At 48.0% G+C, this 18303-nt stretch overlaps 1 protein-coding gene across 2 annotated transcripts in view; it reads right to left on the reverse strand.

The window, feature by feature from the left end:
* Positions 1-5863: 5863 nt before the first annotated feature.
* TRIM25 (tripartite motif containing 25) overlaps positions 5864-18303 on the reverse strand; it is a 28513-nt gene continuing 16073 nt past the window's right edge. Inside the window, exons 6-11 of one of the 2 annotated variants that reach the window (XM_017538827.2) lie at positions 14602-14628; positions 14282-14323; positions 13331-13357; positions 13012-13053; positions 12825-12932; positions 5864-9567 (exon numbers count right to left, since the gene is read on the reverse strand). In XM_017538827.2, coding sequence (XP_017394316.1) covers positions 9038-9567; positions 12825-12932; positions 13012-13053; positions 13331-13357; positions 14282-14323; positions 14602-14628 — 776 coding nt within the window. In that variant the 3' untranslated portion in view covers positions 5864-9037. The remainder of the gene's footprint in view (positions 9568-12824; positions 12933-13011; positions 13054-13330; positions 13358-14281; positions 14324-14601; positions 14629-18303) is intronic. The other variant, XM_017538826.2, reaches the window with a different exon arrangement.

Genomic DNA, 18303 nt, shown 5'->3' on the forward strand with positions numbered 1-18303 from the left:
ATGAATGAAAAGACTGAGGAAGTTGGCCAGATTTTATTTTTTTCAAAGCTGGCCACAGCCCTACTTCCCATCCTGCCTTAACTTACCAAAAAGCCCAACAGTTTTTACACTGTGTGCCCACAGAACACTGAGCTGACACTGCTTTTTAAGGGAATTAGCATTACTGCAGCACTTCCATTTATCACTGTCTTTAAGCTGCCTAGACTGTGATGATTATAACGACCCCACGAGCATGGAGCATGTGCTGTGTGTCAGCTGCTGACTGTGTCTCATTTCGTTGTGCCATTACACTAAGATGTCATTACACTCATTCTGTTGGTGAGGAAATAAAGAAGCACAGTAACTTGCCAAGGTCACAGGAATGGTGAAGCTGGGGTTTTCCTCACACACCACACTGCTTTGTCCCAATATTACAATGGCAATCTGTCTCCAATTCACAGGAATATAATTTAAAATAGCCAATAGAATGCTCTCAAATTGGAAATGTTCTTCTACTAGGTTTTTTGACCTTTTGTATTTCTCCTTTTTTTTTTTTTTTTTAATGCTGAAAGAGTATTTATTTGTCTATGCGCCCTGGAGCCTGGCCTCTAAATTTAAATATCCAGCATGGGGCCTTGGCCCTCCTGACTGTGGGGTGGGTGTCAGGATGGGTCCGGGAGCCCCTCTATGGAAGTAGAACCCAGAGCCTGGAGGTGGAATGCCCTGAGCCAGCAGCTCCCAATAGCAACAAAAGGGGAGAAGGAGATGGGAGCTAGACATTCATCCCAATCCCACAGACGCCAAGGGGAGGGAAAGATGCTTTGGGCCCAACCGCCAGGCTGAGGGTTGGCCAAGCTGGGGGTGCACACATGTAAAAAAAAGTAGAGGCCCAGTGCCATGGGCAGAGGCTATATCCTAGGTGCCCACCCCAGTGCCAGCCAACCCAAGACAGGAGAAAGGAGCTGGCAGTTTTGCCTCTGAGAGATACAGGTGGAGCATGGCCCTCCTGTGAGGTGAGTCGGTATGGGGGAAGGCACCAGCACTGCAGTCTGAGGGCTTGCAGAAGAGGGAGTATCTCAGCCTTTTGCATGGGTGCAGGCTCACCCGCCCCCCAGCTCTTTGGAGGCTTATGTGGAAGGCATCCTGCAGCTACTGGTCACAGGCACTGTGCCTCTAGGACAGAGTGAGGGGTGGCAGGTCGGGGAGCAGGCTGGCATTGGGAGATTCATCATCGGACAGGTCAGCATCAGGTGGGTAGGAGCTGTCCGAATGCAGGGAGGATGGCAGGTCCTAGCATAAGCTCACGACTTTTCACATTTCTCGAGAGTAAGTGCCAGCAGATGACAGAAAGAATTAGCAAGTAGCAAATATACATTCATGGAAAAGGTCAGAGCAGCTGGCTTTGCTTGGTTCATGTGTTCGAGTGTGGGTATGGGTGTGTGTGTGGAGGTGTGGTGTGTGTGCTTTGGTGCAGACAGTGTGGCAGCTGCTCCTAGTTGTGAATATATTGTATGCCTATAACACTGTTTTCTTGTTTCCATTATGAAATTAAATATACCTTTTCATGGGGCTACAGAAAGATCATCAGTCCTTCTAAGGCAGCAGCTTTTCATGAATTCGCTAAAACTGTGTGCAAAGTTGCCTTCTGTGTATGTGTGTGCATGTGTTGTTCTGGTGAGGGAGGTCTGAGGTCAAGCTACAGATTCCCAGAGAGGTCTGTGATTCCAGAAAGATTAAAAACCGCTGACTATCTACCATTCTACTTATCTGCCATCTCTCCATCATGTTTACAACATCATCGATGCATGCATATGTCTATTTATCCACTAAGAGGCAGATTTATTTCCAGATAGTAGCATTTGAGATGATTTATTTGTAATTTTCTGTCCTGCTTTAGTCCTTCATAATTACCATTGTATTAGTCCGTCTTCACACTGCTATAAAGAACTCCCTGAGACTGGGTAATTTATAAAGGAAAGAGGTTTAATTGACTTACAGTTCAGCATGGCTGGGGAGGCCTCAGGAAACTTACAATTATGCCAGAAGTCAAATGGGAAGCAAAGCAACATCTTCACAACGCAGCAGGAAGAAGAAGTGCTGAGCCAAGGGGGAAGAGCCCATTATAAAACGTCAGGTCTCATGAAAACTCACTATCACGAGAACAGCATGGGGGAAACCTCTCCCATGATTCAGTTACCTCCACCTGCTCTCTCCCTTGACAAGCAGGGATTATGGGGATTACAATTCAGGATGAGATTTGGGTGGGGACACAAGCCTACTCATATCAACTGTGTATCATTTTTAGAAAAATAATGAATTGGGGCCGGGCGCGGTGGCTCAAGCCTGTAATCCCAGCACTTTGGGAGGCCGAGGCGGGTGGATCACGAGGTCAAGAGATCGAGACCATCCTGGTCAACATGGTGAAACCCCGTCTCTACTAAAAATACAAAAAATTAGCTGGGCATGGTGGCACGTGCCTGTAATCCCAGCGACTCAGGAGGCTGAGGCAGGAGAATTGCCTGAACCCAGGAGGCGGAGGTTGCGGTGAGCTGAGATCGCACCATTGCACTCCAGCCTGGGTAACAAGAGCGAGACTCCGTCTCAAATAATAATAATAATAATAATAATGAATTGATTTAAGAGAAAAGGATAACTAAACTGTCCAACCTATCTTTACGCTTCCATTGACAGGAAACTCAACCAGCTCTCTAGCTGGCCTAGCCTGTCTTTGTTTACCTCAAAGTATTAACATTTCTTCCACATGCTGAATTCATGGCTAGGCAATGAACAATTCAATGAAGAAGACTGAGCACAGTGGCTCACGCCTGTCATCCCAGCACTTTGGGAGGCCAAAGGGCAAATTGCTAGAGGCCAGAAGTTCGAGACCAGCCTGGCCAACATAGTGAAACTCCATCTGTACTCTAAAAATACAAAAAATAGCTTGGCATGGTGGTGCATGCCTGTAATCAAGGTGCTACCCTTGATACTGGGTAGCTACTCGGGAGGCTGAGGCAGGAGAATCGCTTGAACCCAGGAGGCAGAGGTTGCAGTGAGCCAAGATTGGGCGACTACACTCCAGCCTGGGCAACAGAGCTAGAGGCTCTCAGAAAATAAACAAACAAACAAACAAATCAATGAAGCTCCAGAGGGTAGATAGAACAGAAGCGAGTCTTGGGGTGAAAGACAGGGAGAGGCACCTGTGGCTGGATCCCTAGAAGCCATCTGAGGACACCGGCCTGCTTTGCCATCCCAGATCAGGGACAGGGTGCCAAAAACAGCGAACAGGGTCCAGCACAGCCTGTGCCTGCAAATGGCTTATCTGTGGTTCACAGAACAAGCTCAGGAAGCCGGCAGGGAGAAGGAGATACAGTGAGGCAGAAAGGAGAATAAAGTCCAAATACACAAGGGGAGGGAGTAGGTGGGGCTCACCCAATGTCAGCAGCCCTTGGGTGCAGGAACTCTCTGGGGAATGGAGCCCAAGAAGGGAGTGGTGGCAATGCCAACATGCCTCAGTTGAGAGAAAAGGCCCTTTGGCTATAATACTGTGTCCTTGTTCCCAAGGCAGCCCCCAACCGGATTCCCCTCAAAATGTAGGTGTGTGTATGAGTATGTAGAGAAGCTAGAATAATCACATGTACCATATTTTAAATGTTAACCTATTTTTACCTCAAAAATTTCATCTGATCCCCATGGAACCTTTAATGCAGGCAAAGTTAAGACTCAGAAAGAAGCAACAATCTTGCATATTCTTCACATGTACCCCAAAACCTAAAATGTAATAAAGTATATATTAAGAAAAACACTGAATATTAAATAGAAAGAAATGCTGAAAGAATTTGTAATATGTAATAAATTATTTAACTACCAAGTTAAAAAACACTGACAGAGGCCGGGCACGGTGGCTCAAGCCTGTAATCCCAGCACTTTGGGAGGCCGAGGCGGGTGGATCACGAGGTCAAGAGATCGAGACCATCCTGGTCAACATGGTGAAACCCCGTCTCTACTAAAAATACAAAAAATTAGCCGGGCATGGTGGCGCGTGCCTGTAGTCCCAGCTGCTCGGGAGGCTGAGGCAGGAGAATTGCCTGAACCCGGGAGGTGGAGGTTGCGGTGAGCCGAGATCGTGCCATTGCACTCCAGCCTAGATAACAAGAGTGAAACTCCGTCTAAAAAAAAAAAAAAAACACTGACAGAAAAAAAAAATTCCAAAATGCTATAATAGATGGTTTAGGGAAGAAAATTATAAATGGTCTTCTTCCTTTTCTTTCTTAATTTTCTGGCTGTGACACTATCAATTAAAATTTTATATGGAAAAATAAAAAAAAAAAAAGACTCAGAAAGGAGATGTGCCTGGACAAGGACACACAGCTCAATAAGGCAGCAGAGGCATCAGCAAAAGAACCCTGTTTTGTGTGTGCATTCATTACAAATTGCCCCCTTTAAACTAGGCTGTTTCAATGTATCCTTTCCCCTTTACTCTTTAATTTGCTTTTTAGCGCCTTCCTGTATTTTATGTATTGGAATTGATCTACAATACGGGTAGACTGTGACTCCAAGGTCAATAACAGTTGGGGATCCATCGGTTACTCATGATGCTATGGCATTTCAAGACTGCCTGGGAACTGATGAGAAAACAGAGGTAAAACCGATGAGCAAGTCCAAGTTTAGCCCATGGGTCACTCCAGCAGACCACGAGTGACTTAAAAACCATACACGTGTGCCCACCCACACACACTAACACACACACACTCCCAGCTTGCCTTTAGTAAGGAGTCACTACTTACCATCCTGAACTTTTTATTAGAAAAAAAAAAAAGCGTCCCCAGTTGAAGAGTCATCTTTGAACAGAAGGACAAGTCTGTCACTGACATACTGAATATTTTTATGGTTACAGTGACAGGAAGGAAAACATGCAAAGGGGGCTAGGGATGAGAGAGAACAAAACCCAGGACAGTAAACCAAGGGGACTTGACACAGGTGAGAAGAAACTAGGGAGCCTCCCATGAAAAGTAGTGTGTTTTCTTCCAACAGGCTTCGTCGAGAAGGGCTTACTCAAGGTGTGCAGATCCCACCACCTCTGCACCACAATTCTGACAACCACCACCAGAGTTAGATCAGATGCTGCCAGTGAAGGGACACAGTTGCCAACAGGGCTGCCCTTACTTCAGACACAAGCCCCACGTGGGGATACCAGGCCACTGGCACTTGTGACCAACTGGCTACAAACTCAGGAGGGTACCATGACCTTCCTCAGGTTCAATCATTCTCTAAAAATCACAGAACTCAGGACTGTATTTATGATTATTTTATTATGAAGGATACAAATCAGCCCCACCAGCCAAATAAGACATAGGGAAAGGTCTGGGAGGGCCTCGAGCACAGCGCTCCCGTGGCCTCTCTTCATGGAATTGGGGCACACTTCCCTGCCGGCACAGCCATGGCTCCACCAACCAGGAAGCTATGCTGAGCTTTAGTGTCCAGAGTTTTTCTTGGGGTTTCATGATGTATTGATTAAAGCACTGACCAGATGACTAAACTCAGCCTCCAGTCCTCCACCCCCATAGGTCAGGCTGACTCAAAGCCTCAACCCTCTAATCACACGGTCAGTCTTTCTGGTGTCCAGCCCCAGCTCTGAGTCATCTCACCTCTTAGCATAAGCTCAGGTGTGATCCCATGGCCTCACAAATAACAAAGATACTCCTATTACCCCGGAAAGGTCAAGGACTGAAAGACTTCCTCCCAGGAACCAGGGACAAAGTCCAGTCCAATTCTTTAGACAACCTCCAATCCACACCTCCTGCACCTCCAATCCTAATTCAAACAAGGATAAAATCCACTAAACAGGGCCCATTGCTGGCCTGAACTATTTTTGTTTCTTTTTTTGAAGCTTTTTATTATAGACATTTTCAAACATATACCACAGTGGAATGAATAATATAATGAACCCTCCCACCTCCGTCTCTAGTAACTGATTATCCATTTGTGGATTACTCTTTCATTGATACCCACCCCCTTTCCCTTAACCCCCACGGTTAGATTATCCCACAGCGAAATCCAGACGGACATCCTATCAGTCTGAGAATTCCTTATCAAAAGCTTCCTGAAGAGGAGCTCTACCCAGGGTAAGACTAAGTATGCTGGCTACAGGTCTGCTGAAATCTCAACCCTTGGGAGCCCCTGGGTGGGGCCTGGACAGGTTCCTGGGCAGTAGCCATCTGTAGTGGACAGCTCATTTGTTGACAACAGCATGACGAACAAACCGCACTTTCTACCCACACTGCAATGCGGGAGAGAACGCCAAACACTGCTTTATAGCGTTCAAAGCTTCTAAGGCACGTCAGCCAGCCCTGATCTTGTCTACAGCCATGATTATCTCCTTAAAGAGTTCACTCTAAAAAAATTAAGCTCAAGAAGTAACAGTTCAAATACTCCTAATTAATTAAAATCAATAGTGAGAGGCAGAAAATGGTCAAAGATAACATATTAGTATTATTGATCGCAGATCGATTTCAGAGTACTTAAAACAGGAATAATCAGCCATCGCATCTTGAAAAATACAGACTTGATCCTAACCTTTTGTTTATCATACCACACTGACTGGGACAGTCCCCAGTAGCTGGGTCTAGGATAGTATTTTGTGTTTGTGTTTCTGGGAATTTCTGATACTTCCCAGCATACCAGAAGAGTGTTCCCCTCATACATGCTACCAGGCTTCTCCTCCCTAATGGAACAGAAAGAGTGGTGAACAGAGTAACCCTCTACTTTCTCATCATATTCTACAAAATGAGAAGTCAGATGGACACAAAGGTTCTTCCAACTCTAGGACTCCAGGGTTGTGTGGTGGCCCTGCAAGGCTAGCTTACATAAGGTCTTACCATTGCAAACAGAATGGTTAAAGACAGCAAGGATGCACTCCTCAATTTACAACTCCAAAGCACCTTGCACAGAGCTCGGCTTTGGTTACCTACTTGACCCTCTTATAAACAGAGGGACTCATGCTTCCCTACCCTGAGCTGCACATTTGCCAGGGAAGGAGCCTCCCTACTGTCCCCATTTCTGCAGAAGAGAGCCAGAGCAGGAGCCATGGATTAATCTCTGGCATTCTACACCTCTAAGCCTAGCTGTTTCCCAAGTATTAATTGGTTTCAGACAAGGCTTTCGTTTCAGAGAATCAATGAAAATGCTTTTGATCATCTTCAAAAGCAGAGAAGAATCACCAAAGAACTTTTCATCCAAGTAGTAAGGAAGAAAACTTCTAAGGACCACATATTACCTATTGCAGGGATGTCTTCCCTACAAAGACTACTGCTCTCCCAATGAAGTGAAAATCCTTGTTGGGAGATGACACCGATCAGGTATGTACCTGCATGTCAGGTGTGTACCTGTCCAGAATATCAAGTGCTCTGCCCTGCCTAGAGTGCCGTAGAATTCCAGCATGAGGCCTGAGATGCACTACATTCTCAAATATCCATATGAAAAGGTCTGGGGTCTCTACTTCCCCTGGTAACCTCTTTTCATATTATAAGAAGCCTGACGGGAGCTCTCCTCTAAGCAAAGCCCAGAGCTGAACTCATTTCATTATAAGAGGTTAAGTTCCTCACACTTAACATCCTGACAACATCCGGCTATAAGGAGCTTGGGGAAAATCCAGCAATCCACTCACTCCTGCCCCTTAGTGGACTGGGTTATTTTCACTGCACAGAAACACTGCAGGGAAAATAGCCACTTGTGTAACCCTCTTTAACTCATTCCCTCCCTGATCAATGTGAGTTTATAGAACTGGCTCAAAGGAGGAAGGCAGCAGAAGGGGGCAGGGCCAGCCCCAGGCTCTGACTCATGCGAGGGCCAGTGCTGGGTCTGCAGCCTGTGGCCAGGGATAAACAGCAATGTTCCTGTTCCCCAGGAGGTTTGCTAAAAGACCCTTTTGGTGCTAGGTTGCCACCCCAGCAAGTGGTCTAGTGTGGTCCCTGAGGCAGCCTATCTCCATGATAGCAGGCTTCAGAGATCCAGCTTAGCTGGCTGCTTGTGCCAGCTTCAGTGATAACCTGCACTGTCATTCCGTATCTCACAATCCAGGGGAGAGGAGCTATCGCCAAGAGTTGTCAGTAAGAAAGCAGGACACTCTAACATGAGCAAACCCACCAGGCTTCTGTTGACCCAGGGCAGTGTCCCCCTTGCCTGGCAGAGTTCCTTGCCCTGCAGCCAAGGCTATGGGAAGCAAGGCCTCCAGCAAAGCTCATGGCTGCCACCAAAGCATCTCTGCCAAGATGCTTCTCATGACACTTGGGAAGGATTTCCATCCAAACTGGACTGGGATCACCTGACGCTGAATCACAAATCCAACACAGGCTCATTCCAGTCATGGTTTGAAGCTTTAGTTGAAAAGTTTCCTGTTTGAAAACCATCAATGGGGAGTGATGGGTGAGCAGGGTAGAAAGGGAACAGCACTATTTTCCAGTGGAGAAAGAGGGCATGCTTCTTTAGGAAACTCTATTCTGGGTAGAGATTGCTGTGGGTGTTTCCTCAAGCACAGCTAATAACCAGGAGATCGAGCCCCAACATGCGGGTAACGGAGGTTGTGTAATTCAACCAAATTCAATAACTTTGTAATTTTAAAAACATCTATGGTAAGTAATCAAAACACCAAGATCTGAAGGCTACCCTAGAGAGCAAAGGGGCAGCCTTCAGATCCAAGTGGCCCAAGACAGAACCTACAGTAGCTATGGATTTTTTCTAAGAGGAATTCGCACTCATGACTTCACTCCCCAGAGCTCTGCCCAGCTGCCCAGCAGGCTGGAGATTTCCCAGAACAATGGGAAGCAGGTCACCCTGCCCTGATAGGCACCAGGGGGTGGAAATGCCTCCTTGCCCACAACACAATCACCTCCACCCCTTTTCCCTGGCTAAATGCCATCTCCCACCCTCCTGCCTGCCCCCCTCCCATGCTCCCAATCCTTAGGGCCTCTTGGGGAATTCTCCAAGGAGAGTTCTGCCTGCTGGATTTTCACTAGGGTCTTGGGACCTCTGCAGGCAGTCAGTCCAAGTGTCCATGGCCTGCCTACTTGGGGGAGCAGATGGAAAGCGTGGCACCAGCGGAGAACACCCAGAAAGCCGGGTACAAAGCCTCAGTAAAGTCCACCTTGAACTTATACATCAGGTGGACCTTGTCAGCAACAGCGAAGAAGATGACAAAGCCGTGGTCACAGTTGAGAAGCACGCCCACCCGTGTGGCCTTGGTAGAGGGCAGGGTTTTCTCCACGTTGTTGTGCCAGGCAGAGATCTTGGTGTTGAACCACTCCACGCACCAGGAGGCGCTGTTGCGGCCGAGCCTGCTCTCGGGGCCCTGACGGTCCATGCTGCCATAGCAGATGCCTACCCCACAGAAGTTGTTCTTCTGCAGCTCCACCTCCCAGTAGTGGATCCCCTTCTTGTAGCAGTGCAGGCCCAGCACCTGAGAGCAGTAAGTGAACCTCTGGGGATGCGGCCGGTAGTTCTGAGGCATCTCAGCCACAGAAGCTACTGTATAGTTCTGTGACAGAGCCACCTTTTTGTGGGCAGTGTTGTAGTCCAGGATGACTTTAACGTAATCTGAGAAAACATCACCCCAAGGATTAATTACAAGGGGCCCAAAGTGCTCTCACTTTTAGACCTTTCCCAATGTGGTACTATTTATTCACCAGTTTTAACCATCCATGCACCCATCTACCCATTTGTCTGTCCATCCATACATCTAACTGTCTATCCATCTATCTGTCTATCCATGTATCCATCCATCCATCTAGCCATCTACCCATGTGTCCATATACCCATCTATCCACTCGTCCATTCACTTATCTATCCATCCTTCTGTCTTTCCATTTATCCATTCATTCATTCATTCATCTATCCACTCATCTAGTCATCTATCCATTTATCCATCTGTCCATCTATGCACCCATCCATTATCCATCAACTCATCTATCCATCCCTCCATCCATTCTGCCCAGCCAGCCATCTATCATCTATCAGTCATCCGTGTGTCCGCCCATTCATGAGTCCAAAATAATTTACCAGGCAAATGACTGACACAGATTCTGATTGCCTCATGGAGTTCACACTCCAACAAGCAAGGCAAGTCCATCAGTAACAACATTATGAGACTCACACTCTGCCAAAAGCGTAGGCACACACTGTAGGGACACAGAGATAAGGCAACTGATGCTACAGCTGGGGAACATTTCACTGACAGGCTGGAGCTGGAAGTAAGTAACAGAAGATGAGAGCTAGACAGAGGAGAGAGAAAGGCCATTCCAGACAGAGGGAACGCTGAGGGTGAAGCCATGCAGTGCCAGAAGGGTGGGTGTGTGCCAGGATCGAGGAAGCTGGGTGGCTGGGAACACAGATGCAGCAGGAGAAGGGAAACATGTTGGGGCTAGAAAGGGAAGAACTCAGGAGTCTAGACTTTAACTGGTGGGCAGCAGGGAGCCAAGCAAGGTCTGTAAGCATAGACATGGCCTGACTATATCCTTGGTGTGACACTAGCACGTCCTCCCTATCCTTCCTGCCACTTACAAGCAGTTCCAGATCTGAGGATGAAGCTCCCCTCAGTGTCATCCCCATACTCAATCTCCTCTGCCCCCACCCTCACAGGAGATCCTGGGGACCCATAGGAAACAGCTCATGGGGCAGCAAGGCAGACAGGGACAAATCTTAGCTTGGGAACTTGGAAACCAAGAGACCCGGACTTTCATCCTAGTCTCTTTTGCCCCTACTCACTTGCTAGGTGGCTCAGGGGCATGGCACTTTTCACTGGAGCCCGAGTTTCCCCTTAGGCAAAATGAATAAGCTGTGGGGAGCAAAGGCCCTAAGTGGCTAGAACTTTACTTTCCCTGCTTATGCAGCTGCCACCAAGTGCACAGCAGCTCCTGAAACACATGGCTCAGCACCACCACCAGTAGCTTGGGCAAGAGTAGCTCCAGCCTGGGGCTGGTCTGGGCCTCTCATGGGGGGCAAAGACAGTGGGGAGCTACAAGGAGGCCAGCCCTGAGGAACTAAGGGACCCACAGATCTCCACCAAGTCTGCTGCAGCTGCAGGTGAAGGAAGGGCCTGAGGTGTATTTTTCAGTGATTGGTTTTGGCCACCACGTGGAGGTGGGTACCGCTGGCAGGTGCTGCATGGAGTGTTGCATGTGGGTAAAGAAGAAACAAGAAGAGGGAAAGTGGGCAGGTCCTAGGCCTGGCCTTGATGAAGGAACTCCACCCATTTCCAAGTGGGACAAGCTTACAAAGGAGCTTGACTAGAGGGGTGGGTGGAAACCCAGGGGGGTGTAGCGGCTCAAGGGTCAAGGGGAAAGAGTGTCAGAAGGAGGAGGAATGCCACTGAGAGGTGAAGCTAAATAAAAGCTGAAAGGCATCCCTTGGATTTTGTGACACAGAGGCCACTGATGACCTCAGAGCTGCCTGAGTCAAGGGCAGGAGAGAGGTCAGACTGCAGTGACAAAGGATTAGACTTCGGGCTCTCACCTCGGCCCCACACTGCAACCCTGGACAGCTAAACACTGAGATTCTGAGTGAACCGGTCTGGGGGGCAGCCTGGGCATCGGGGATTCTAAAAAGCTCCCCAGAGGATTCTAACACGTGGCCAACAGTTGAGAGCCACCAGTGTGGACAATCTGCAGAGCTGCTTTTCCCCAATCGTCCTCAAAAGGACCATGGAGGAAATGAGCTAAACATAAAAGCTTTCCGTGCTTGCCTGAGTCTGATCCTGTAGAACTGGAACAGGGCCCAGGAATTTGTTTTTTGGGTTTTTTTGGTTTTGCTTGTTTGTCTGTAAAGACAGAGTCTCGCTCTCTGTTGCCAGGCTGGAGTGCTGTGGCACAATTTCAGCTCACTGCAACCTCTACCTCCTGGGTTCAAGCGATTTTTGTGCCTCAGCCTCCCAGGTAGCTGGGATGACAAGCGTGTGGCACCACGCCTGGCTAATTTTTTGTATTTTTAGTAGAGATGGCGTTTCACCATGTTGGCCAGGCTGGTCTCGAACTCCTGACATAAGGTAATCCACCCGCTTTGGCTTCCCAAAGTGCTGGGATTATAGGAATGAACCACCACACCCGGCTAGGAATCTGTATTTTTAACAAGCATTCGGGTGAAAGGGAGGCAGGAAACAGAGCTGGAGCCAAAACAGTTTTGCTGGGTCCGTTTTTGTGATTTGGATAGATGTAAACACACTACAGATAGGCACGCCTCGGTAGAGAGGCTGAGGGTGAAGAGATGGGAGTGGAAAGGCCGAAGAGAGAGCAGAAGGCTCCAGAGAGCACATGAGGAGCAGACTCCAGAGCTCAGGGCCAGGGACCAGCCTTGGGAAAGGGACCAGGAGGCGAGGAAGGGGGCACGGTAGATGCAGGTTCGATGACAATTAACAGAGCAGGGGGAACCCCTTTTTCACCGTCTCTCTTCTCCGTGAAGCAGAAGGTGGGCAGGACAGGGAGAAGGCTGTAGGAAGTCTTGGGAATCGTGGCTCTGGAGAGTGGTGGGGAGGGGACAGGGGATACCAGCCAGGTGAAGGCTGGTGACCACAATCACCCCGCCTTCTCTGCAGGGGACATGCAGGCGCCAAAGGTGAGCTCAGTAAGTCCAGAATGGACAGCAAGAGGGAGAGTCAAAGGACCCACTGTGAAATCTGAGCTGGTTAGGAAAGAAGTCAAGAAAGGCACTGATGACTGGGAGAAAATAAGGGAGCAACAAAGTAGAGGACGAGTGAAGGGAAACGGCGGAGGTAGCCGGCCAGCTGGCCTCACACAACTGTACAGAGTGGCTGAGGAGAGACAGAACCAGCGGAAGCGCGCACCAGCACGGAAGCTACTCACACTCCAGGAGCTCAGGTCTGGACTTGGCCAGGAAGGTCTCCAGCACCTTGGCCTTGAGAGATGCTGCGTTCGGCTGTGAGCTGGCACCTTTGGCTCCAGCGGCTGCAGCTGAGAGAGGAAACAGAGAGCAATTTGCAGAACAAACTCAGAGCGGACACCCCAAAGCTTCTTGCCCATGTTAACTCACCCTCCGAGCTGTCTCGTTCTAATTCCACTGTCAGTCCCGAGGCTGTAAGGAAAGAGAAACATGATACAGAGCAACAGGTTGGCCTCTACTCCCTTCCACGCTAACAACAGGGGACACCACACAGGGCTAAAGTCACCCTATTCATCTCACTCATTTATGCTTGTCCTCCCCTCCAGACTCAGGCCTGCTGCCATACAGAATGGAATCATACAGATCCCATCACAGAACCTGATGAGAGAGATCAACTCTCGCTACCAGCATTTAGTTCTGTGCTCGGGCAGTCTCAAGAAGCAAACAGTTGCAGAAATGCAAAACTTACAAGGTTTCTTGGATTTCTTTTTCTCTTCTGCAAAAGAAAGTTTTCAGAATTAAGATCTTTTAAGGCACAACACAATGATATTTTCAAAATAATAACATTCATGTGCTTGAATTTGACCCAGTCAAATAAAAGGGTGTTTTCACTTGAAAAATAGGAGTCAGCAGGCAAAATGAATCTATAGTGATAGAAACCAGCATCAGCGGGCATGGCAGGCAGGGACTGATGAATAAGGAGCAGGAAGGAATTTTCTAGAGTAAGGGAAATTATCTTGATTTGGATAATGGTAACACATGTATGCATTTGTCACAATAGATCTGACTGCACATTTAAGATTTAATGCAGGGAAAAAAGAGATTTACTGCAGGTAAACTACATTTCCATAAGGGAAAAAACACAAATAAAAACCAAATAGGGAATCAACGACAACAACAAAAAACTTGCCAAGGGCTGGGCGCACGGTGGCTCACATCTGGAATCCCAGCACTTTGGGAGGCCAAGGCACAGGGTTCACTTGAGCTCTGGGTTAGAAACCAGCATGGGCAACATGAGGAAAGCCCACGTCTACCAAAAGTACAACAACAACAAAAAACTAGCCGGGCGTGGTGGCACACACCTGTAGTCCCAGCTACTTGGGAGCAGAGGCAGGAGAGCTGCTTGAGCCCAGGAGGATGAGGCTGCAGTGAGCTGTCTTCTCACTACTGCACTCCGGCCTGGGCGACAAAATGAGACTCTGTCTCAAAAAAAAAAAAAAAAAAAGAATGCTTGCCAAGTCCTTTGAAAATATCTGGAGTGTGTACCTACAAGAACTGAATTTGGCTAAAATAGTGATTCTCAAAGTCTGGTGCCCAAGCCAGCTAGCTGCAGTGACATCACTGGAGAATCCCTAAGAAATGCAAATTATTTGCAAACTCAGAGTGGACACCCCAAAGCTCCTTACGCATGATAACTCACCCTCCGAGCTGTCTCGTTCTAATTCCACTGTCAGTCCCGAGGCTGTAAGGAAAGAGAAACATGATACAGAGCAACAGGTTGGTCTCTACTCCCTTCCACGCTAACAACAGGGGACACCACACAGGGCTAAAGTCACCCTATTCATCTCACTCATTTATGCTTGTCCTCCCCTCCAGACTCAGGCCTGCTGCCATACAGAATGGAATCATACAGATCCCATCACAGAACCCTGATGAGAGAGATCAACTCTTGCTACCAGCATTTAGTTCTGTGCTCGGGCAGTCTCAAGAAACAAACAGTTACAGAAATGCAAAACTTACAAGGTTTCTTGGCTTTCTTTTCCTCTTCTGCAAAAGAAAGTTTTCAGAATTAAGATCTTTTAAGGCACAACACAATGACATTTTCAAAATAATAACATGCATGTGCTTGAATCTGACCCAGTCAAATAAAAGGATGTTTTCACTTGAAAAATAGGAGTCAGAAGGTAAAATGAATCTATAGTGATAGAAACCAGCATCAGCGGACATGGCAGGCAGGGACTGATGAATAAGGAGCAGGAAGGAATTTTCTAGAGTAAGGGAAATTATCTTGATTTGGATAATGGTGAAGTACTGAAATTCGAGATTAAATTAACACCAAGACAAAAGTATGCCAAATTGTAGGGTCTTTATTATTGCCGGCAACCACAGAGGACTCACGTCTCTCCAACCTGTGGCGTCGAACTCAGGGAGAGCAGGGTTTTTAAGCTGAAAAACCACATCCTGGTTTTAGGACCCAGAAGGTGAGGAGCAGGGATGGGGATGAAGGGCTTCAGACATTCCGAGGGCTAGTGGATTCTGTAAATCACCTCCTGGGCAGAGATGAGGGTGAGGGAGGCTCCGGACATTCCAAGGGCCAGGGGACTTTTGTCACTCTGATTGTTACTTAAGTGGTTTACAGAAGTCAAGATAAACGTTAGTTTACACATTGTCTGGGTAGTGGTGGAAGTCACAGATCTTAGTTACTTATTACAAGTCGCAGGGGCCAAGATGGCATTAGCTTGGGCTGCTTATTCTGGTACTGATAAGAAAAGGTAAGCAGCTTTACATAGTGGGCATTTTCAGAGCAAACTAGCAGCTTTATTTACAGAAGCAGTTATTGCTAGAAGAATGGGGCAGCCATTACAACTTACTTTTTGGAAACACAGCTTTGTCTTATAAAATGGCGTTGCTCAGGTTCTGGCTCTAGGCCAGCTATAGCACAATATCACAATGGTAACACATGTATGCATTCATCAAAATAGATCTAACTGCACATTTGAGATTTACTGCAGGTAAACTATATTTCCATAAGGGAAGAAACACAAATAAAAACCAAATAGGGAATCAACAACAACAACAAAAAATAACTTGCCAAGGGCTGGGCGCACGGTGGCTCACATCTGGAATCCCAGCACTTTGGGAGGCCAAGGCACAGCGATCACTTGAGCTCCAGGTTAGAAACCAGCATGGGCAACATGGGGAAAACGCATGCCTACCAAAAGTACAATAACAACAACAAAAAACTAGCCAGGCGTGGTGGCACACACCTGTAGTCCCAGCTACTTGGGAGCAGAGGCAGGAGAGCTGCTTGAGCCCAGGAGGATGAGGCTGCAGTGAGCTGTCTTCTCACTACTGCACTCCGGCCTGGGCGACAAAATGAGACTCTGTCTCAAAAAAAAAAAAAAAAAAAAAAAAAGAATGCTTGCCAAGTCCTTTGAAAATATCTGGAGTATGTACCTACAATCACTATTTGGCTAAAATAGTGATTCTCAAAGTCTGGTGTCCAAGCCAGTTGCAGTGACATCACTGGAGAATCCCCAAGAAATTCAAATTATTTGTCAGGCCCTGTAGGTTACTCCTATAATCCCAGTACTTTAGGAGGCTGAGGCGGAGGACTGTTGGAGGCCAGGAGTTCAAGATCAGCCTGGACAACATATCAATACTCCATCTCTACAAAAAAATTTTTTTTTTAATTAGCCTGGCTTGGTGGCACATGCCTATAGTCCCAACTACTCAAGAGGCGAAGGCGGGAGGATCACTTGAGCCCAGGAGTTCGAGGCTGCAATGAGTTCTGTTCGCCCCACTACACTCCAACCTGGGCAAAAGAGCAAGACGCTGTTTCTTAAAAAATAAAAAATAAATGCAAATTCTTGGGCTCCAAGCCACAGCTGCTGATTCAGAAAGTCTAGGGGTGAGACTCAGCAATCTGCGGTATACAAGCCCTCCAGGTAAATCCAAAGTCCACTCAAGTGGGCTAGAATATCCCAGGTTCCTTGTTTGCCACCTTCCACAACACTGGAATGAAAAATCATATCCCTGCCCACCTGTGGACACCTGACATCACAGATAAACCCTGCTCTCTCCTACCACCCTCTACCTCCCCACCAGACCTCCGCCACACCACAAAGCCCCCTGGCTTACCACTTCTCCTATTTCAAAGTCACATTGCTCACAATTGCTCATTCTCTGCCCCATTTTCTCACCTTCTGCCACTTTCCCACCCACTCCCTGTGGACCAGCATCCTGGGAGGCCCAGGCTGTGACATCAATCTAGGGCACAGGCCCCTCCCTCATCACCTACCCTTAGCCATCTCTCTGCACTGGGACTAGTCTACCCCCGCTCCCCTATTTCCCCATTTCAGCCTAGAGGAGCCTTGATTCATTCCCAAACTTAACTCTCTATTCTCCAGGAGGAGGCCCTTGCCTCACTGGGGAACACACCTGCCTGCTGGCTGGCATCCCCAGCTCATTCATACCGAGGGAGGAGGTTTCAGAGGAAGGTGACTGGGAAAGGACACAGGCCAACAGTACTTTTTTCACTTCCCTTTTCACACAAAGTACCCTTCGAAGTTTTCCTGCCTCGCTAAGGGCTCCTTCCTCTATCTGCACAAGGCATCCCAGCCCTGAATCGGTTCCATTCAGGGACCAATACCACACTCTGCCTGCTATAGTTGACCTAAACACTAAGCACAAGAAACAACAAAGAGCTAACCCAGCTCTCTCATTCCCCACAACACCAGCAGTGCGCGGCCAGCCTTCCTGGGTTCACGCCAACTTTTCAGGGAAGCAATGACAGCTGACATTTCAGTGGTATATGAAGATTTCAGTGGTACATGGATATCTCAGTGGCAATGGACCTCTCTGTGGCACATGGACCTCTCAGTGGCACATGGACCTCTCAGGGGCACATGGACCTCTCAGGGGCACATGGACCTCTCAGTGGCACATGGACCTCTCAGTGGCACATGGACCTTTCAGTGGCACACGGACATCTCAGTGGCACACGGACCTCTCAGTGGCACACGGACCTCTCAGGGGCACACGGACATCTCAGTGGCACACGGACATCTCAGTGGCACACGGACATCTCAGTGGCACACGGACCTCTCAGTGGCACACGGACCTCTCAGTGGCACACGGACATCTCAGTGGCACATGGACATCTCAGTGGCACACGGACATCTCAGTGGCATATGGACATCTCAGTGGTACACGGACATCTCAGTGGCATATGGACATCTCAGTGGCATATGGACATCTCAGTGGTACATGGACATCTCAGTGGTACATAGACATCTCAGTGGTGTACAGCTCATAAAGAGCTCTCACAATCAGTGTCCCCTCATCACTCACAATCATCCTGTGGCCTCGATATCACTATTGTCCACATTTGCAGACAAGGAAACAGGACCACTCTTCCCCCCGGGCCCCATGTCAATGGTGCGTGCCTGCCCAACAAAGGGGATAGCACCACTAGGAGGGCAAAAATGGATTATTGGGGGAGGAGGGGGAGTAAAAAACGATTATTCTTTTTATGTGTAAAAGCACAGAACATAAACAGTAATGCAGTAGATGTGTGGTATTAAAATTTCATGGGTTGCAATTAGGAAAAAAAACAGTTCAAAGGCCGGGCGCGGTGGCTCACGCTTGTAATCCCAGCACTTTGGGAGGCCGAGGCGGGTGGATCACGAGGTCAAGAGATCGAGACCATCCTGGTCAACA

This window comes from Cebus imitator, unplaced genomic scaffold, assembly GCF_001604975.1.
Source record: "Cebus imitator isolate Cc_AM_T3 unplaced genomic scaffold, Cebus_imitator-1.0 Scaffold115, whole genome shotgun sequence".
Taxonomy (NCBI): Eukaryota; Metazoa; Chordata; class Mammalia; order Primates; family Cebidae; genus Cebus; species Cebus imitator.